This window comes from Pogoniulus pusillus, chromosome 13, assembly GCF_015220805.1.
Source record: "Pogoniulus pusillus isolate bPogPus1 chromosome 13, bPogPus1.pri, whole genome shotgun sequence".
NCBI classification, from domain to species: domain Eukaryota; kingdom Metazoa; phylum Chordata; class Aves; order Piciformes; family Lybiidae; genus Pogoniulus; species Pogoniulus pusillus.
In genome coordinates this window covers 21761845-21782629 of record NC_087276.1, presented here as the reverse complement: position 1 = coordinate 21782629, position 20785 = coordinate 21761845, and the positions used below count along the sequence as shown (strand labels likewise).

Here is a 20785-nt window from a genome sequence, read left to right as displayed (position 1 = left end):
GTTATCTTGTAGGAACTTTGATGGGATGAACAGGTTGAAGATAATGACTTTGGAGAGGAACTGGTGCAAGTGTTTGGCTAGGAGGACAAGAATGGCAGTGAGAGGACAGCTCAGGATGTGGGAGGTTTGCCTCCCATCCAGGATCTTCATGATCCAGAGGAGGGTCACAAAGATGATCAGAGGGCTGGAGCACCTCATCTATGGGGTCAGGCTGAGGGAGCTGGGGTTGTTCAGCCTGAAGAAGAGAAGGCTCCAAGGAGATCTTAGAGCAGTTTTCCACTACCTGAAGGGGGCTACAGGAGAACTGGGGAAGGACTTTTGACAAAGACATGGACTGACTGGATGAAAGGTGATGGCTTCAAACTGGAAGAAGCTGGATTTAGATTGGCCATCAGGAAGAAATTCTTCCCTGTGAGAGTGGTGAGACACTGCAACAGGTTGCACAGAAAAAATTGTGGAGGCTCCAAGCCTGGAAGTGCTCAAAGCCAGGTTGGAAGGGGGCCTTGAGCAACCTGCTGTAGTGGAAGAAGGTCCTGCCCATAGCAGTGGGGTTGGAGTAGGAGTGGAAGGTGGTCCTGCCCATAGCAGTGGGGTTGGAGTAGGAGTGGAAGGTGGTCCTGCCCATAGCAGTGGGGTTGGAATGGGATATTTAAGGTCTTTTCCAACCCAAACCACTCTCTTCTATGATTAACAAGATTCTATCATTAACCAGACATCTGGATGAGGCACTTAGTGCCATGGTCTAGTTGACTGGACAGGGCTGGGTGATAGGTTGGACTGGATGGTCTCTTCCAACCTGATCTCTTCCCTACTCCACTTCAAAGATCTGCTTTGTTTTTTAGGTTTTGTGGGGTTTTTTTCTCATGATCCTCAAAATATTTGCTTCTCTAAACCAGTCATCTTTGGAAGGAGCCCTTCTTTTGGTGTGCACGTTGCTTCTTGTGCCTGCATAGCCAAACCCCCATGCCCAAACCCCAGGCAGTACCCTGGGCTGCACAGGGCAGAGTGTTCCCCATTCTCCCCACCTTGTGCTCCCCGATGCATGGCAGGGAGCAAAGAGCCATTTGTAAGCAACCACAAAGACTGGGCTGCTGTAGCTGAAAGAGAAGGGGGGGGGGGGGGAAATAAAAGCAGATGTAGTTGTTTTTTGTTTGTTTTGCCTGCAGATCAAAAGCAATCAGGTGTGCAGATGTGTACTGATAAGATTTTAATGTCTTACTCTCTGCTTAGGCCATGGAAGCTGCTCCTGGTGCGAGCACTTAGTGTATTCTGACATCTTGTAGCTCCCTCCTCATTCATTATCCAGTTCCTGTACATTTAACTCGGGAAAGAAACAACAACAAAATCAATCACTGTAAGGCTGTCAGCTGCATTGTAAAGACATCATGTACATGGTAATGTCAGTAATAAACTTGGGTTTCCCATGGCCTGGGTCCTCCTCCTCCTCCTTCAGCTGCAGAACGGAATCGGCGCCGCCTTTAGCGCCTTCTAAACCTCCCTTCCTCCCCTCCCTCTTTAAAGAGGAGCTGAAGAGATTCCTTTGAAGCTCTACAATGAAGCCAGCGCTGCCCTTTCTTTGAAGAACAAAAGGCAGAAGGTGCTGGTGTCCCTCGGTCGGCTGCTGGGGCACGCAGGAGCCTGCTTGCCGTGGCCCCTGTACGCCTCGCTGGCACCTACATGGGCCTGCCTTCGGCATCCCCAAAGGTCACTCCTGACCCTGGCTTTTGAAGCCTTCGGTTCAGAATCCCAGCACGCTAGGGGATGGAAAGGACCTCTTCAGATCATCCAAACCTCCCTACTAAAGCAGGGCACCCACAGCAGCTTGCCCAGGATCACAATGGCCAGGTGAGTGTGAAAGCTTTCCAGAGAAGGGAAAGCACCTCTTTGGGCAGCCTGTTCCAGGGCTCCAGTGCCCTCACACCAGATTTCTCCTCCTGTTCAAGTGGAACCTCCTGGGAAGTTGCCCCTTGTGCTATCCTTGGGTACCACTGACAGGAGTCTGGCCCCATCCTCTTGCTCCCCACCCTTTAGCTCTTGCTGAGCATTGCTCAGATGCCCTCTGGGGCTGCTCTTCTCCAGGCCAAACAGCCCCAAGGCTCTCAGCCTTCCCTCCTCACAGATATGTTCCAGGCCCCTCAGCATCTCCATAGCCCTCTCTGGACTTTCTCTGCTGTGCCTTACTGCAGTGCCCACTACCCAAGCCAGGCAGGCGACTTGGCAGTTTGCAGCTGCCTGTTCCCAGCTTGCAGGGCTGGTTGCTATGGTCTCACACTTTGATGAGGTCACTCCAGCTCTCCTCCCCCTGCCCTATCTTGCACAGATGCCAGCAAACCTCATGGGTGGAAATCAAAGAAAAAAAGCTTTATTAGATGTGTATTTACAAGCAGCAGCAGCAACAGCAGGAGGTCTCCTAGGACAAAGCATTTCTTTCCAGCTCCTCCCAACGTGGTGGCTGCTCTGCTGAGGCATTCGGGGTGGGGGGAAGCTGAAGCATAGGGGGATGGGGGCTGGAGCCCCTCTCTCTGCAGTTTGAAAGCTCATTTCTTGGTCTGGAGATCTCAGCCCCTGCCAGCAGCTGCTCCCTTCCCGGTGAAGCTGCAGCAGTTCCTATTGCCTTGCAGTCACACAGCCAGCCCCACGTGAAGTGTGGCTTCAGCAGAGCGCAGCTCTGGGCTGCTGCTGAGCAGAAGCAGCTTTGTGGCTCCATGAAGAGCAGATGATCCCTCCAGTGTCTCACAGCTTGGTTGCTCCACCAAGAGCAGATGATCCTTCCAGTGTTCTCAGAGCTTTGCTGGCTCACCAGAAGCAGATGATCCTTCAGTGTCTCTTAGCAGCTGGGCAAATGTCTTGATTGAGGCACTGGGCACAGCGAGGGTTCACAGGCAGGCAGGTCTGCTGGCCAAAGCCCACCAAGAGCCAGTTTATCTCCCTCCAGAGATCCCTGCAGGGAGAGGGAAAACATAACTTGTCCATGCAGCTGCCTGGAGGGGCTGAAGAACAGCCCATTCTGTGAAATGGTTCCCTTTCCCCTACTGCCTGCTCCTGGCTTCCCAAGGAGCCTGGAGGTGGGTCCCAGCTTCCTGTGAACAACAGCTCCAACCCTTCCTGGTTGGACTCAAAGCTACTGAAGGTTTTTACCAACCTAAATGATGCTTCTGTGATCTCTCTGAACTGGGATAAGGAGCAGACAGGCACAGAGAAGCACAGTCTGGTTTGGGTTGGAAAGGACCTTTCAAGCTCATCTAGTCCAATACAGCAGGCAGGAGACAAACAGGCAAGATGCTGCTGCTGCTGCTGCAACTCTCTGGCAAAAGAGAAGCACCTGCAGACTAGGTGGGACCCAAAATGCAGTCCTTGGGAACACTACAAGCAGGACTATGTGCAGACCTGGCTCCTGCAGCTGGCTCAAGGTAGGGGCTTGGTGTGGAAGAAGGAGGTTGGGGTCTCGGACCTCACCTGGGCAGCCACTCCTCCAGTGCTACCCGAGTCTGCTCAGGGTTTCTGGTCTCCTTCTTCACCCACTTCAGCCTGTTGGTGATCCTGTGCACGTGGGTGTCCACAGCTAGGAAGAAAGAGCCCAGAGTTTAGGTGGGGACAGACAGACCTGAACAGGAGGAGAGCCTAGCCAAGAGCTGCCTGTCACAGAGCCCTGTGCATGGATGCAGAAGGCAGATGGGACATGAGAAGGTTCACCCAAAGAGCAGCTTTCTGCACAGCCCCAGAGCCAAAAGCCAGGTGGGAGGGAGATGCCATGCCACACAAGCTACATGCTTTACAGTGAGTGGTGAGGCACTAGATCAAGGTGCTCAGAAAGGTTGTGCATGCCTCCTCCTCTCTGGAGGTGTTCAAGGCCAGGTTGGATGGGGGCAGGACATGGAAATAACTTCTCATCCCTGGGAAAGCAGAGTTGGTGCTTCCAAGAAGTGGATGCTGTAACCCTCAGTGCACAGCAGCATTCCTCACACAGCCACCATGGAATGACAGAGTTGTTTAGGTTGGAAAAGGCCTTTGAGACCAGACAGGCAAGTTCCAGGTATCCCCAGCCTGGGGACAAGTGCCTGGGGACAAGTGACATCCAGCAGGAGACTCTGGACAAAGGCATGAGTGACAGGGTGAGGGGTAAAGGCTTCAGCCTGGCAGAAGCTCAATTTAGATGTGACATCAGGAAGAACTTCTGCCCTATGAGGGTGGTGAGGCACTGGAACAGGATGGCCAGAGAAGTTGCAGACACTCCAAGCCTGGAAGTGCTGAGACTCAGGTTGGATGGGGCCTTGAGCAACCTGGGCTAGTAGGTGGTGTCCCTGTGCATGGCAGGAGGGTTGGAACTGGATGATCTTTAAGATCACTTCCAATCCAGCCTGTTTTATGAACCTCTGAGTCTCTGACCCAGCTTGTCTTCCAAGGTTCCTGTACCCTGCTCTGGCAGGCACGGGGCAGCCTGTCCCAGGCTCTCTTCCTCCCTGTGTTTCAGCTGATCTTACGCAAGCCCCAGCCTCTGCCCCTTGGTTTCCCCAGCTGGAAAACACATTTCATAATAGCCACCAACACAAGAGGGTTTGGGAGGCTTAAAGCAATATTTATCAAGTGCTTTGAGCTAAAAAGCTCTGAAAGCAAAGTGTATTATTGTTAGATCAGCTGCGATAAACCTGTCTCTGGGGCTAATTGGGCAAAGCCCAGGACGTGGCTGTAAACAGGAAGCCAAAGTCTTGCCTCCTCAATCAACCCCCAGCACACAATTCTTTGGAAAACAGTTGGCTCCCTCTGGACTTCCCTCCCCCACAGTAAGGACAGAGCAGACCCCAGGAGCGGTGGGATGCAGTGCAGGAGCCATGCTGTGTACAGCTGGTGGTCACCAGTGGCTGCTGCCCACGCTGACCTCGGGCCGTGTGCTGCCCGTGGTGGTGGCCAGTTGTCAGAACCATTCCCAGCTTTCCCAAGGCTCCTCCATAAAGAAGCAAATCACTTGGAATATTAATCTGTCCCCAGGGGTTTCCAAGCTGGAAACCTGCAGCCGATTGTCCAGCCCCATCTGCTGGCTGCTGCCAGGATGCTCCTCACGTAAGTGTGCAGAAGACAACCTGCCCTTCATTCATCTCCCCTGCAGCAGGGGAGGAACAATCTCCTGCACTGATACAGGTGAGAGTGACCTGCTGGGAAGCAGCTGGGTGGAGAAGGACCTGGGAGTGCTGGGAGACAAGAAGTTCACCATGGGCCAGCAATGTGGCCTCCTGGCCAAGAAGGCAAATGGTCTCCTGGGGTATTTAAGTGTGGTCAGTAGGTCCCAGGAGGTTCTCCTCTTCCTCTACTCTGCCCTAGGGAGGCTCAGCTGAAGTCCTGGGTCCAGTTCCAGGCTCCTCAGTTCAGAAAAGACAGAGAACTACTGGAGAGTCCAGCAGAAGCTATAAAGATGCTGAGGGGCCTGGAGCATCTCTTTGAGGAGCAAAGGCTGAGAGCCTTGGGGCTGTTGAGCCTGGAGAAGAGCAGCCCCAGAGGGGATCTGATCAATGCTCAGCAAGCACTAAAGGGTGGGGGCAAGAGGATAGGGCCAGACACTTCTCAGTGGTGCCTGGCATAAAAGGGGAAGCAGTGGCTGTCCTTGTAGATTTCTGCTGCAAAACTGGGGGGAAAATGGAGTAGGATCCATGCTGAAATCCTACAGCAACTCACCTGCTGAGAGTGGTTGAGGATCACATCCTTCACCCAAGCAAACTCTGCAGATGACTAAACTGACAGGATGCTCTCAGGCTCTGAAGCAGTCAGGTTACCCCCCCTGCAGTGCTTCCCTCTGCCTGGGGAATGGATTAGGCAGGACTGAGGAGTGGGAAAACCAAGGTCTAACCTACCTATCCCAGACACACTGTCCCAAGCAATATTCATGGCCAAGTGAGCCATTTTGGGCCCGACTCCTGGCAGCTGCACCAGCTCCTCCACAGTCCTTGGGATGTCCCCCCCATATTTCTGCTTCAGGATGGCTGTTGTCTGCTTGATGTACTTCACTTTGTTCTGTGAAGCCAAGGAGAGAGGCAGAAAGTCCAAGTTGTTCAGGGAAAAGAGACAAACAGCTCAGAAAAGAAATCACTCCTGAGTCTGTGTCACATGTGGAGTTTGCAGAGAGGAGCCCAGGCCCCACCTCACTCCATCCTCCATTCAGGGAGTTGAAGAGACAGAAGGTCACCCCCCAGACTCCTCCAGGCTGAACAACCTCGGTTCCCTCAACTGCTCCTCATCAGCTGTGTTGTCCAGACCCTTCACTAGCTTCATTGCTCTTCTTTAGACCTGCTCCAGCCCCTCAATGTCCTTGGAATGAGGGGCTCAAAACTGACCCCAGGAACCAAGGTGTGGTCTCACCAGTGCTGAGTGCAGGGGGACAATCCCTACCCTGGTCCCACTGGCCACACCATTGCTGATCCAGGTCACAATGCTGTTGGCCTTCATGGCCACACGAGCATGCTGCTGGCTCTTCCACCACACTCCTTCATCACCTGCAGTTAGGCCAGCCTAAGGGCAAGCCTGCAGCTGCTTTCTGCTCCTCTCCCAGGCCTCTGAGCCATCTCAGCTGCACGGGAGCAGGGGAACAGCAGAGGGGTTTCCTCTGCAGGTGCTGCTGTGAGCTTGCACTCACCCTCCAGAATCCCACAGGGTAAATCATCTGCCCAAGAGTTGCATCGTCCATCTGCAGAACGCTGTCGACGGTGAGGCCGCGCTGGCGCAGGCGCAGCATGGCCGCGGCGGTGACCTGGTCCTTGGTCTGGCTGGAGAGCATCAGCGACAGCAGAACCTGGTAGCGCATGACCTGGGCAGGAGCAGCCAGTGAAGACACCCCCAGGCAGCCACACAGCGGGCTGGCTTGGAAGGGATCTTAGAGATCATCCAGTTCCAACCCTCCTGCCACGCACAGGGACACCTCCTGCTAGCCCAGGTTGCTCAAGGCCCCATCCAACCTGGGTCTCAGCACTTCCCCACTTGGAGCCTCCACAGCTTCTCTGGCCAACCTGTTCAGTGCCTCATCACCCTCATGGGGAAGAAGTTCATCCTAATGGCTCATCTAAATTGAGCTTCTGCCAGGCTGAAGCCTTTACCCCTCACCCTGTCACTCATGCCTTTGTCCAGAGTCTGCTCTCCTGCTGGATGTTACTTGTCCCCAGGCACAGCTGCTGCTGCTAGGGATACCTGAACTTGCCTGTCTGGTCTCAAAGGCCTTTTCCAACCTGAACAACTGTGTCATTCCATGGTGGCTGTGTGAGGAGTGCTGCTGTGCACTGAGGGTTACAGCATCCACTTCTTGGAAGCACCAACTCTGCTTCCCCAGGGATGAGAAGTTATTTGCATGTCCTGCCCTGGCCCCGCAGCTGCGCCTGCTGCCAGCACACACGCTGGGATTCTGGCAGCAGTTTAAGCAGAGGACAGAGCTTTCACAGCTCACATTGCTCAATGGTCTCTCGCGCCCAGCACGAGCTGAGGATGAGCAAAGAACATCTCAGCAAACACCCACGGCCATCTCTCAAGGGCTCAGTACCACAGGGAAGCAGCTGACTCTTCTCTGGCAGGAGAAAGCCCAAGCAGGTTTCTCTGACATGCACATTCCTGCAGTAACCCCTGTGGGACCAATCCTAGCCTAGAGTCCTGATAGAGACACCCAAAGTGGGACATATCCTGGGGCAACGTGAAGCTGAGGGAGGATGGAGGATGGAGGTCTGCTGAGGCAGGGCTGTATGCTCAGAGCAGGGCAGCAGGGTGCTGTTACCTGCGGAGGTGCACTGCTGTCAAAGCATTTCTGCACTCCCATCTCATCCACGGGGGCATCTCTGCTCCTCCTCATCTGCCGGATGTTCTCCAGCTGCTGCCGCCAGTTCCTTGGCTCCCAGCACGGTCTCTGGGGCTCAGCCATGCCCTGCTCAGCACCACCCCCCTGCCCAGACTCATAGGCAATGGCAACACTCCTTGTCCTCTTGCTGCGCTTTGGGATGCTGGCTGGGCTGTGGGCCTGGCTCACTGCAAGAGATGAGAGAGATTTGGGCTCCTGAGAGCAGGGGAAGGAAGCCATCAGAGCCCAGTGCTGGCCACGTGTGGCAGCAACCACCCGAGAGGACCCCGGAGTCTCGCTGCAGCAGCAGCACCTCACACCCCTCCAGCTCTCACTGGTGCCAGAGATGGGTGAGAAACGGCAGCGAAGGAGCCGGGAAGCAGGTGACCACAGCTGGGGACATGTCAAGCACGCTGAAAGACCCAGGCTCTGGGTGGCCACCACGGAGTCCCGAACTGCTTCGGGCAGGATGGGACCTCTGGAGCCCAGAAGTTCCAACCCCTCCTGCGGTCAGCAGAGACATCTGCAACCAGGGCAGGTTCCTGAGAGCTACAAACAACCTGACCTGGAGCGGTTCTGGGGATGGGCACCTCCCGGCCTCCCAGGGCAGCCTGGGACAAGGTCTCGCCACTTCCAGCGCGAACCATTGCCTCCTTCTCTCCACCCATCTCCCTCCTGCGGTTCAAACCTCTCCCCCCGCGTCCTGTCCCAACGGGCCCTGCTCAGAACTCCGTCCCCAGCCTTCTCACCCGTGCCTGTAAGCACTGGAAGGCCGCCGGAGCCTTCCCCTCTGCAGGCTGCACATCGCCCTGAGCTGCTGCACGGGGAACGTGGCCAGGCCACCGAGCCCCTGGCCCCGGGCCGAGCTGGGCCCTCATCCCCGCACCCGCAGGCCCCGGCTCCCCTCTCAGCGCCGACACCGCACCGGGCCCGCAGACACCCAGGGCAGCCCCGGGAAGCCGCTGGCGGTACCTGCAGCCGCCGCCCTGGCCCTGCCGAGCCGCCGGGCCGCCGCCCTCCCGCCGCCGGGGCTGGACAGTGCCGCGGCGGCCATGGCGGCGGCGACTACCGGCCCCAGCATGCCCCGCGGCGCGCGCGAGCGCCGGAAGGGGCGGGACTTCCGCCGGGGGCGGGGCTCGGGGGCCGGCACCGAGCGGGGAGCGGGCAGCGGGCCCGGGGCGGCGGCGCCTGGCCGGGAGCGGCCGGTGAGTGCGGGAGGAGGGGCGGCAGGAGGAACCCACCCCCGCTCACCGCAGCCTTGCTGCCGGCAGCTGCTTTACTGGGCGGGGGATGCTGCCCAGCCCCGGGCCCGGCGGGGCCTAGCGGGAGGCGGGGCCGTGCCGTGCCCCGGGGGGTGTGTGGGGCTGCCTGCGGCGAGGGGGCCCCTCGGCCTGTACCCCCCCGGGAGCTGAGCTGTGCCCGGCCGGGGTCTGGGGCGTAGCCCCCGATGGGTGCCCCGTTGGGTGTCCCTAGAGGGTGGTGGCATGTCCCAGGGCGGCGTGGGGGGACCGTGGTGTGCGCCCCGTGTGACTGAGGCAGCCCGGGGGACACTGTGCCCTGTGCCGGGGTCTGCTAGGGGCTGCGAGGTGGCTCCCGGGGCGGTGTATGGGACCGTGGTGTGCGCCCCGTGTGACTGAGGCAGCCCGGGGGACACTGTGCCCTGTGCCGGGGTCTGCTAGGGGCTGCGAGGTGGCTCCCGGGGCGGTGTGTGGGACCGTGGTGTGCTCCCCGTGTGACTGAGGCAGCCCGGGGGACACTGTGCCCTGTGCCGGGGTCTGCTAGGGGCTGCGAGGTGGCTCCCGGGGCGGTGTATGGGACCGTGGTGTGCTCCCCGTGTGACTGAGGCAGCCCGGGGGACACTGTGCCGTGTCCCGGGGTCTGCTAGGGGCTGCGAGGTGGCTCCCGGGGCGGTGGGCTAGTGGCTGCTATGCGTCCCCTGAGGAGGTGGGCTGGGTGCTGCGGTGTGTCCCTTGGTGTGGTGGGCTGGGGGCCGTGGTGCTCCTCTGGTGATGCTAGGCTGGAGTCCATGGTGTGCCCCACGGTGATACTGGGCTGTAGGCTGCGGTGTGTCCCCTGGTGTGGTGGGCTGGGGTCTGTGGTGTACTCCCTTAGGCTGTGGTTTGTCCACTGGGATGATGGATTGTGTTGTGTCCCCTGGTGTGGTGGGCTGGGGTTTGTGGTGTACTCCCTTAGGCTGTGGTTTGTCCACTGGGATGATGGGTTGTGTTGTGTCCCCTGGTGTGGTGGGCTGGGGTTTGTGGTGTACTCCCTTAGGCTGTGGTTTGTCCACTGGGATGATGGGTTGTGTTGTGTCCCCTGGTGTGGTGGGCTGGGGTTTGTGGTGTACTCTCTTAGGCTGTGGTTTGTCCACTGGGATGATGGGTTGTGTTGTGTCCCCTGGTGTGGTGGGCTGGGGTCTGTGGTGTACTCTCTTAGGCTGTGTTTTGTCCACTGGGATGATGAGTTGTGTTGTGTCCTCTGGTGATGTTGGACTGGAAACCGTGGCCTGTCCTCTGGGCTGGGGACAGCAGCATGTCCCCTGAGATGCTGGGGCAGGATCTGTGGCACGTCCCTGGGAAGCAGAAGGGATTGCTGCGTTGTGTGGGAAGGCCATGGTGTGTCCATGGGCGCATGTGGCTTAGCTGGGGGGCTCCTGGGTTTGTGGGAAGCATGTGGTAAGGGCAGGGTGCTGTAGCTGGGCCAGCATGCAGGGCAGGGGACCTGCCCTGGGCAGGGTATAGGGTTGCCAGAGGGGCAGCAAGCTGGGGCTGGTTTGGGGCACAGTTTCTGCTGGGCGTAATGGGTGTGCTTCTTCTTGCTCCCCATCTCTCTCCTCACCATGATGGGATTTGGATGGTCCAGTGCCCAGATTTGTAAGTCCTTCTTCATGGCACAGAGTCACAGAAGCTACTTTGGCTATCTACCATACCCTGCTGTGTGCTCATCCATTGCTGTCGGGACGCCACCAAGAAGTCTGTGTGTCTGTGCTCATACCTCAGAAGTGAGCTCAGTGCTTTTAAAGTGGTGGCTGCTCTGGTGGTGCTGGGCATTTGAAGCTGCCAGAAAATGGGAGCCCAGAGCTCCCCATTCCCCAGCTAGCTTCAGGATGTGGGTGCTGAAGGCAGGAGCAGTGCAGGCTCTTCCTGCATGTGAGCTACTTGCTGTTTGATCTTCAGTGCTGGGCTTCTCCATTGTTTGAGACAGCAAAGCTGGCTGTAAAGGCCATGCTGTGATGGTTGTTGCTGGTCTTTTCCTGCTGGAAGATTCCCTTGGGCCTCCCTTAACAGAAATCCTGTTCTGTATTTGCAGGACTCAGCACTGCTTGTTTGTCAGCCATGGCAAAGCCTCAGAGCAAAGATTCTGGACTGAAGGAGAAGTTCAGGAACCTCCTGGGGCTGGGAACATCTCGAGGAAGTTCAAAGTCATCAGAGGGCAAGCAAACAGAGTTCATCATCACTGCAGAAATACTCAAGGTGTGAGCACTGAGCTTAGTAAAGGTGGGGAGAGTGCCTGCATTAGCTGAGCTGAGAGCATTGGGAGGAGGACCTGCTCATTCTCCTGTCTGTTTTGCCATTCTGTCCCTCTCCTGTTGTGATTTTTTACTTTCTCTCCCAATTCTGCAGGGAAAGGGTTGCAAAACTCACCCACTTTGCAGTTCCAGCCTTTAAGTTACTCATTGTTTGAACATTTTGGAGCTAGCTGATGGGATGAGGTTGTCTGGCAGGTGGGATGATGTTGTCTGATGCTGGTTTCCTGGCTGTTACCTCTAAGTGTAGTCTAAGCTTGATAAAGTTTTTGTTGTTGTGGCAGTTGGCACAAGCTGGAAGCTGTATTTGTTTTACAGAAAACTTGAGAGTTGTGTGAAAATCAATGCTAATAACTGGTACAGCATGTGTGGAAGCAGAGGAGTTGGCAGACAGGGAGGAAAAGGGATAAGGAGTCCAAAATCCCTTCTTGTCTGTGCTGAAGCAGCCAAGCTCTTACCTGCTGAAAGCCTGGGGAACCCACACTTAGCCCCAGAATCCCAACATGGTGTGGGTTGGAAGGGACCTCTGGGGATCATCCAGTCCAACCCCACCTGCTAAAGCAGGACACCCACAGCAGCTTGCCCAGGGTCACAATGCACACCTGGCCTTGGAAGCTCTCCAGACAAGGAGACTCCACAATCTCTCTGGGCAGCCTGCTCCAGGCCTCCAGCAGCCTCACACCAAAGAAGTTTCTCCTCCTGTTCAGATGGAATCTGCTGGGTTCCAGTTTGTGCCCATTGCCCCTTGTCCTGTCACTGAGCACTAATGACAAGAGTGTGGCCCCATGCTCTTGCCCCCCACCCTTTACCTCTTGCTGAGCATTGCTCAGATCCCCTCTGGAGCTGCACTTCTCCAGGCTCAACAGCCCCAGGTCCCTCTTTTCCCTGCCATTCTCCTGTAAACTGGGCCAGCAGCACAGCCAGGGAGTTCTTAACTTCTCTGAGGGATATGGGATGTTCTCTCCTGGAGGTGAAAAGCTGCTTGGCTTTGTGAAAGTCGTAGTTGCTACAAGTCATAGAATCAACCAGGTTGGAAGAGACTTCCAAGAGCATCCAGTCCAACCTATCCCCCAGCCCCATCCAGTCAACGTAGACCATGGGGTTTGGAGAAATTCCTGCAGAGCTCCAGTGCTGAGTCACAGTTAGATCATTTTGGTCAGATGTGTGATTTATTTCACAAGGGTTTCTAGAGAGATGAACCATTAGGTTTCTGTTTCCTATGCTTCTTTCCAGGAACTGAGCATAGAATGTGGATTAAGTAACAGGATCCGAGCAATCAGTCAGATTTGTGAAGTTGCAAAAACAAAGAAGATTGAAGAGGTGAGTTTGCAGAGGTTCAGGGAATGTTGGGAGGATGGAAATTGAGCAATGGCCTGTCATGTGAGACTCCTTATCAAAACTGATAAGCCCAGAAACTCTCCCAAACCTGTAAAAGGATGAGGCCCAGGCTAAGGAAATGAATCTTGTCCAAGCTACCAGCTGTGGAGCAAGGAGGGCACAGCTGATGGCTTCCTGAGCTGAACAGGAGGAGAATGCTGTGGACATCCAGATGTGCTCAGGACAGTTTATGGGGAGTGATGTTAGTCCTGTAGATGAGGTGTTTGCTAGCTCCTTCTCTTGCAGAGTGTTGGTTGGAAGAGACCTCTGAACATCCAGTCTGACCATCAGCCCAACACCACTATAGCCACTAAACCATGTCTCCAAGTGCCATGGCCACACCTTTCTTGAACACCTCCAGGGATGGGCACTCCACCACCTCCCTGGGCAGCCTCTTCCAATCCCTGACCACTTGTGCAGCAAAGAAATAGTTCCTGACCTCCAACCTAAACCTCTCCAGCACAATTTCAGGCCATTTCCTCTGGTTCTGTCACTTGTCCCTTGGGAAACCAACCCCCCCCTGTTTCCAGCCTCCTTTCAGGGAGCTGTAGAGAGCCAGAAGGTCTTCCCTCAGCCTTCTTTCTGACAGGCTGAACCACCCCAACTCCCTCAGATGCTCTTCATGAGCTTTGTTCTCCAGACCCTTCACCAGCTTGGTTGCCTTTTTATGCCCTTCTTAATCAACCTCCAGTTGGTTTTAAACTCACCTTGTATTTGGGTGAAGGTTTCTGCACAAACTGAAGGAAGTGTGAATGCAGAACCTGAGTCACTGGGATGCAGGTTGCCATTTAGGACAGGGTTTGGTGTCATGTGGTGTGTCTGAGCTTATGATACATGGAATGGTTTGGTTTGAAAGGGTCCTTAAAGGTCATCCAGTTCCGACCCCTCTGCCATGAGCAGGGACACCTTCCACTATCCCAGGCTGCTCAAGGCCTGATCCATCCTGGCCTTAAACACCTCCAGGGAGGAACAAGCCACAACCTCCCTGGGCAACCCATTCAAGTTGATGGGGCAGGTAAGAATCCCTCAGAAAAGAGACCTCTGGATGTCAAAGCCTTGGAGATGTTGTTGATTTATGTGCTGTAATGACTGCCCTAGTGGCTAAAGACCCCAGAAGCAGCTTGACTTTGCTGCTGCTGTCTCCTGTGTTTGTTTTCAGCACGCAGTGGAAGCAATCTGGAGAGTGGTGGCTGATATGCTGCAGCCAGAGCGCCCCGCCGAGGCCAGGCACGCTGTTCTGCATCTGCTGAGGTCAATCGTTCAAGGACAGGTGAAAACAAACTCATGCTGGAACAAAAAACAGCCCCAAACACTGCAACTAGGGTTTGTGCAGAGTAAAACATGGGCTGGCTTTTCCCTGCAGCTTTCCCTGGATCTTCTTTTGGGTGTGCCTGGTGAAGGGAATTGCGATTGAAACTTTGGTTTGACCTCAGAGCAGAGTCATAGAATCATAGAATCAGACAGGGTTGGAAGGGACCACAAGGGTCATCTAGTTCTAACCTGCATTGTCAGGGACACCCTACCCTAGATCAGGTTGGCCACAACCTCATCCAGCCTGGCCTTAAACACCTCCAGGGATAGGGCCTCAACCACCTCCCTGGGCAACCCATTCCAGGCTCTCACCACTCAACAACTTCCTTCTCACATCCAGGCTGAATCTCCCCACCTCCAGCTTTGCTTCAATCCTCTCCTGGCAGCACTGGCAGTTGCAATTCCCATGGATTACTTTGTGTGTTGGATGCTGTCTCTGTGTTGCTAGACAAAATGTTTCCAGATTGAGACCTGAACCATTTGAGCTTGGAAATGTTTTCAGGAGACTTTCATAGCCTGTAGGAGAAGGAAATAGTACCAAGCTTGTAGATTAATGTTGTAGACCATGATAAGGTCCTGGCCTAAACTGTCACCATTCATTAGTGACACTGTTCTTCCTCCCCCCTCTTTGTTTTCTCTTCAGGGTGAGAGGTTAGGGATCCTCAGAGCACACTTCTTTAAGGTCATTAAGGACTACCCCTCCAATGAAGACTTGCATGAACGGCTTGAAGTGTTCAAGGCTCTAACAGAGAACGGACGCTACATCACCTACCTAGAAGAAGAGTTGGGTGAGTGTTGTCTCTGCCTCTCTTCACAGAATCACACAATATAGCTGGGTGGAAGAGCCCTCCAAGCTCATCCAATCCAACTCTTCACCCAGCATTGAAGGGTCAACACTAAACCATGTCCCTCAGTGCCTGCTGCAGGTACTGCTTAAACTTCTCCAGGGACAGTGACTCCAACACTGCCCTGGGCACCCTGCTGTAGTGTTTGAGAACCCTCTCTGTGAAGAAATATTTCCTGGTATCCAACCTGGACCTCTCCTAGTGCAGGTTGAAACAATTTCCTCTGGTCCTGTCTTGTGCCACCAAGGAGATGAGGCTGTCTCCTCCTTGCTCCAACCTCCTTCAGAGTGCTGTAGAGAGCAATGAGGTCTCCCCTCAGCCTCCTGTTCTCCAGCCTAAACATCCCCAGCTCCCTCAGCCCCTCCTTGTAGTCCAGAGACACCAGGCCCTTCTCCAGTCTCATTGCCCTTCTCTGGACACGCTTCAGCCCCTCAGTGTCCTTCCTGTAGTGAAAGGCCTAGAACTGAACACAGTACTCGAGGGTTGGCCTCACCTGTGCTGAGTAGAGGGGGAGGATCACCTCCCTGCTCCTGCTGGCCACAGTGTTTCTAATCCAAGCCAGGATGCCACTGGCTTTCTGGGCCACCTGGGCACACGGCTGACTCAGGTTCAGTGGGGACTATCAACCAATACTCCCAGGTCCCTTTCCAAGTTGCATCTTTCCAACCACACATCCTCAAGTCTGTAGTTTGCCGTGGGGTTATGACCCAGGTGCAGGACCTGGCACTTGGCCTTGTTGAACTTCATGCCCATGGGTCTAACCTGTCCAGATCTTGTTGTAAAGCTTCTTTATCCACTAGCAGATTGAGACAGCCACCCAGCTTGGTGTCATCTGCAAGCTTACTGAGGGTTTGGTGGGAATGAGTCCAAGGTACAGACATGCAGTGATGAGAGAAAAAGGCAGTGTGGATAGCTCTGAGTGGAAGGCATGTTGTAACTACTTCCTTGCTTGCTTTAGCTGACTTTGTACTGCAGTGGATGGATGTTGGTTTGTCTTCTGAATTCCTCCTGGTGTTAGTGAACCTGGTGAAATTCAATAGCTGCTATCTGGAAGACTACGTAGCTGACATGGTCCAGTAAGTTGGTTCTTTTTTAACTCCTACATACTTATTCTTGAGAAACTACAGTAAAAAGTCACAGAGAAGTGGATTTTTTTTTTTCATCTACTATGGGTCTGTTTAATTCTAGGCCATATTTGACATGTCTAAGCAATATTTGACTGTTCTTTGCAATGCTCACATCTGGTTTAGTTTAACTGCATGAGCTTTCCTCATTTCCTGTGGTGGACCTGACTGCAGTGCTCAGTCTGACACAGCCTCTGTGCTGTTGTGTCAGTGTAGGCATCTTGGGCTACATTTAAGTGCAACTCTAATTTTGTAGAGGAGCTTCTAGAGTTGAGTGTCTCTAGGAGTGTTATCAACCACCCCACAGTAAGGGGTGTGATGACTACAAGGATGGGCCAGTTTGTCTGGTTTGGTTCTTTGTAATTCACCTCAAATCATCTCAAGCAAATGATTTGAATTCATTGTTCTCTCCTAACAGCAAGATCTGTCTCTTGTGCATTCAGACTTCATCATCTATGGACATAGAGGTGAGTAATTTGTGTCTCAGTACTTCAGAGTTGTGTGAAGTGCTTTGAGACTGTAACTTTTACAAACAAAATCACTCTCACAACAGAGAAGTTTCTCCTGTTCAGGTGGGACCTCCTGGGCTCCAGTTTGTGCCCATTACCCATTGTCCTGTTGCTGAGCACCACTGACAAGAGTCTGGCTCTGTGCTCTTGCCCCCCACCCTTTAGGTCTTTCTGAGCATTGAACAGGTTCCCTCTGGGGCTGCTCTTCTCCAGGTTCAACAGCCCCAGGGCTCTCACTCACAGAGATGCTCCAAGTCCCCCTCAGCATCTCTGTAGCCTCCACTGGACTCTCTCCAGTAGTTCCCTGTCTCTGCTGAACTGGGAAGCTCAGAACTGAGCACACTACTCCAGCTGTGGCCTCCCTATGGCATAGTGGAGGGGAAGGAGAGTCTCTATCAGCCTGCTGGCCACACTCTTCTGACTGTCCTTCAGGACACCACTGGCCTTCTTGGTCATAATGGCACATTGATGACTCATGGGGAACTTGCTGTCTCCCAGCACTCCCAGGTCATTCTCCATGGAGCTGCTTTCCAGCAGGTCACCCTCACCTGTACTGCTGCAGGAGGTTGTTCCTCCCCAGGTGCAGGACCCTGCACTTGCCCTTGTTGAACTTTGTGAGGTTTCCTCCACTCAGCTCTCCATCCTGTTCAGGTCTCCCTGAATGCCAGCGCTGCCTGACAGGGTGTCAGCTTCTCTTCCTGACTCTGTGTTGTTTTTTATAACCATTTTTGTCATTCTCCTTCCCAAAGATTTCCTTGCAGGTCCTGGATGCAGTTGTTTGCTATAACTGCCTGCCCTCAGAGAACCTGCCGGTGTTCATCATCACTTTGTGCAGGACCATCAACGTGAAGGAGCTTTGTGAGCCCTGCTGGAAGGTCAGAACTGTCTGGGATTTAATGGCTTTGCTCTTTTGGCCTCAGATGTCAGATGGTGTTTGAGAGTAAATGAGATATTGTTTCAGGTATTCAGACTTTAGCACACACTTAGTGGGGATCTGTCATGTCCATGGACCTGATGGAACAGGTCTAAAGCAGGGCCATGAAAATGCTCAGGGGGCTGGAGCACCTCTGCTGTGAGGGTAGGCTGATGGAGCTGGGGGTGATCAGCTTGGAGAAGAGAAGGCTCCAGGGAGACCTCAGAGCAGCCTGCCAGTACCTGAAAGGGGCTCCAAGGTTACAGAGGGAAAGGCCTGCAGTGACAAGATGAGGGCAATGGTTTGAAATGAGAGCAGAGCAGATTTAGATTGGATGTGAGGAACAAGTTCTGCACCATGAGGCTGCTGGAACACTGCATCAGGTTGCCCAGGATGGGACTTGAGACCCTGTGCCTGGAGCTATTGAAGTTGAGGCTGGACAAGGCTCTGAGCAACCTGCTCTAGTGGAGACTGCCTGCAGAGGAGAGTTGGACTGGATGAGCTTTGTTGGTCCCTTCCAATCCAAACCATTCCCTGGAGCTGTTCAAGGGCAGGGATAAGGCCTTGAGCAACCTGCTGTAGTGGGAGGTGTCCCTGCCCCTTGCAGGGTGGTTGGAACTGGATGATCTTCCAGGATCTTCCAACTGGATGTTCTTCCAACCTAACCCATTCTATGGATTTATGGATTTCACCCATAGTTTCAGCTGGTGTGACAGGCTTCTGCTGCAGCAGGGAGGTGCCACAAGTGGGCACTTGTGGGCAGCTAACTGCGTGTTTAGGCTGATGGCTCTTTGGTCAGCTGTTCAGACACTGACACTGAAGGGTTCTCCTTGCCTTTGCAGCTGATGCGTAACCTCTTGGGAACTCACCTGGGACACAGTGCCATCTACAATATGTGCAGGATCATGGAAGACAGGTAAAGGAGCTCTCTGACAACACCCAGGGAATTCAGTAGAGGTCCTGTTGAGGTAGTCTGACCTCAGTGGAGCAAGCTGAAGGTCCTGGTGCTTAGAAATTAATTCCTTTCTTAGTCACACTGCTGAAGTTCTCAAGTTTGGGCTTCTCTGAGTTTAATCTTCCTGTGTTTAAAATGATGCTAAATGATTTGCTCTGGGTTGACCCTGCTTTAGCAGAGGGTTTGGACTAGATGGTCTCCAGAGGTTCCTTCCAACCTTCACCTTCACTAGGATTTTCTGCTTTTAGTGTTTGTGACTTGCTGTGCAAGGCTCTGATGTGTGGCAGTTGTGTGACAACCTGTGTTCCTCTTGGCTCTTACCTGCTGAAATGGTCCCTTCCTCCTGTTCTCAGAGCTTACATGGCAGATGCAGCACTGCTGAGAGGAGCTGTGTTCTTTGTTGGGATGGCTCTGTGGGGTGCTCATCGCCTCAATTCACTCAAGAACTCCCCAACTTCAGTTCTGCCTTCATTCCTCAAGGTAGGATGGGATGCTGGAGGAACTTTGTCATCAGGGAGACACCTGGACCTGTACCAGTGTAGAACAACAAAGACATCTTTGTGTGCCTGAGGGACTCACATTCATAGATTCATGGAATGGTTTGGGCTTTAAAGACCTAGTTCCCAACCACCTGTGCCATAGGCAGGGACACCTTACGCTAGAGCAAGTTGCTCAAGGCCTCATCCAACCTGGCCTTGAACTCTTCCAGGGAGGGGATATCCACAACCTCCCTGGGCAACCTGTTCCAGTGTCTCACCACCCTCACTGGGAGGAATTTCTTCCTAATCTTCACTCTCAATCTCCCCTCTTCCAGCTCAGAGCCACTGTCCCTCACCCTGTCACTGCAAGCCTTTGTCAGCAGTCCCTCCACAGCTCTCCTCTAGGCCTCTTTCAGGTACTGGAAGGATGCTCTAAGGTGTCTGGAGCCTTCTCCAGGCTGAATAACCCAAACTCTCTCAGCCTGTTCACTCAGCAGAGGGCTTCCAGTCCTCACATCACCTTCATGGCCTCTTCTGAACCTGCTGCAAGAGGTTCATGCCCATTTCTTTCTTGTGTTGGGGACTCCAGAGCTGTATGCTACTCGAGGTGGAATCTCTGGAGAGCAGAGGAGTGGTGAATTCAGTGACAGCCTCAGAGCTCTCCTAAAGTTGCCTGACCGAAGCACATCAAATAGGAGCTCCTGGCTTTAGCCTCCTCTGTCTGCTCTGGAAAATGGGATTGGTTTTGCCCTCTGATCTACAGTTATTTGCCAAGTGCAGGCCTTGGCTTTGTAAAATGGATCTTTGCTTTGCCCTTTGTGTGTGAGCCTTGAATCTGCTTATCCCAGGCCCTCAGGTTAAGTTCCTCATTAGCAAGGGGTGCTACAGGGGAACAGAGGAGGCTTTCTGATTGCTGCTTTCCACCTGTGAGCTGACTGAAGTGCTTTGTGTCCCAGGCCATGACTTGTCCCAACGCAGTGGTGTCTTATGAGATAGTTCTGTCCATAACACGTCTGATAAAGAAGTATGGGAAGGAGCTGCAGGCTGTCACCTGGGACATCCTTCTGGACATCATGGAGCGATTGCTGCAGCAGCTGCAGGTTAGTGTGAGTCTGGCCTGGCTTAGAGACTCCTAGGATTGGTTCAGTTGGAAATGACCTCCAAGACCATTAAGTCCAACCATCAACCAGCACCATTGTGGCCATTAAACGGTGCCCCAAGTGCCATGGTCACACAATTCTTGATCACCTGCAGGGATGGTGGCTGCACAATCTCCCTGGGCAGCACGTTCCAATGCCTGACCACTCTTCCAGCAAAGAAATGGTTCCCAAGCTCCAACCTAAAACTCCCCTGGTACAATTTCATGCCATTTCCTGTCATCCTGTCACCTCATATTAAGGAGGAGATGTACCTTCCATCAACAGACCTCACCACAAACGTTTGTTCATCTCCTGTTTGTGTCTTCTGGTGAGCTTTGACGTTGAGTGAAAGTTTAGCCCAGTTCTGCACCTCTCAAGCAAGTTTTCTGTTTGTATTTACAAGTTAACACTGTTGGTAAGGCAGAAGTCTTTTAGGAATGTTTCTATAGAGTCATGGAATTGTTTTGGTTGGAAAAGACCTCTAAGATCATCCAGTTCAACCATTGACCCAACATCATCCAGTCCAACTATTGACCCAACACCACCATGGCCACTTAACCAAGTCCTCAAGTGCTGTGTCTACATGTTTTCTCTTCCAGAGTCTGGAGAGCCAGGAACTGAAGTCCATTGTACATGATCTTTTAACTACAGTTGAAGAACTCTGTGACCAGAATGAATTCCATGGCTCTGAAGAGAGGTTTTTTGAGCTGGTGGAAAGATGTGCTGATCAGAGACCAGTAAGACTTTATTCATGTCTTCCCTTGCTGCCAGTTGAATACATTTTGTTACTTAAGTACAATTCA

The 20785-nt window shown here is 53.7% G+C and overlaps 2 protein-coding genes across 8 annotated transcripts in view; one reads left to right on the top strand and one right to left on the bottom strand.

The window, feature by feature from the left end:
* Positions 1 to 2459: 2459 nt before the first annotated feature.
* On the bottom strand, positions 2460 to 8871 carry NTHL1 (nth like DNA glycosylase 1). Of its 2 annotated transcripts, none has more exons than XM_064153487.1 (6): positions 8777 to 8871; positions 7745 to 7992; positions 6623 to 6793; positions 5844 to 6003; positions 3457 to 3562; positions 2460 to 2941 (listed from the first exon to the last, which is right to left on the bottom strand). In XM_064153487.1, the coding sequence occupies exons 1-6, from the start codon at positions 8856 to 8858 to the stop codon at positions 2818 to 2820; spliced, it is 891 nt and encodes a 296-aa protein (XP_064009557.1). In that variant the 5' UTR covers positions 8859 to 8871; the 3' UTR covers positions 2460 to 2817. The 2 variants fall into 2 exon arrangements, with proteins under 2 accessions (XP_064009557.1, XP_064009558.1); XM_064153488.1 differs by lacking the exon at positions 8777 to 8871 and adding an exon at positions 8554 to 8694.
* Positions 8872 to 8961: 90 nt separating this feature from the next.
* Positions 8962 to 20785, top strand: part of TSC2 (TSC complex subunit 2) — a 49793-nt gene continuing 37969 nt past the window's right edge. For all 6 annotated transcript variants that reach the window (XM_064153486.1, XM_064153485.1, XM_064153484.1 and 3 more), the window contains exons 1-12: positions 8962 to 9009; positions 11114 to 11277; positions 12564 to 12650; positions 13867 to 13977; positions 14662 to 14806; positions 15822 to 15939; positions 16406 to 16454; positions 17246 to 17371; positions 18252 to 18325; positions 18718 to 18844; positions 19800 to 19943; positions 20582 to 20719. In XM_064153486.1, coding sequence (XP_064009556.1) covers positions 11140 to 11277; positions 12564 to 12650; positions 13867 to 13977; positions 14662 to 14806; positions 15822 to 15939; positions 16406 to 16454; positions 17246 to 17371; positions 18252 to 18325; positions 18718 to 18844; positions 19800 to 19943; positions 20582 to 20719 — 1257 coding nt within the window. In that variant the 5' untranslated portion in view covers positions 8962 to 9009; positions 11114 to 11139. The remainder of the gene's footprint in view (positions 9010 to 11113; positions 11278 to 12563; positions 12651 to 13866; positions 13978 to 14661; positions 14807 to 15821; positions 15940 to 16405; positions 16455 to 17245; positions 17372 to 18251; positions 18326 to 18717; positions 18845 to 19799; positions 19944 to 20581; positions 20720 to 20785) is intronic.

What these genes read in the sequence shown, in the direction of transcription:
- NTHL1 (XM_064153487.1), bottom strand. Translation starts at nt 8,858, where the DNA reads ATGGCCGCCGCGGCACTGTCCAGCCCCGGCGGCGGGAGGGCGGCGGCC. An exon ending in ACAGCAGTGCACCTCCGCAG is followed by an intron (nt 6,794 to 7,744) that starts GTAACAGCACCC and finishes GCTCCTGCCCAG; the next exon opens with GTCATGCGCTACCAGGTTCT. An exon ending in CTGGAGGAGTGGCTGCCCAG is followed by an intron (nt 2,942 to 3,456) that starts GTGAGGTCCGAG and finishes CTCTCCCTGCAG; the next exon opens with GGATCTCTGGAGGGAGATAA.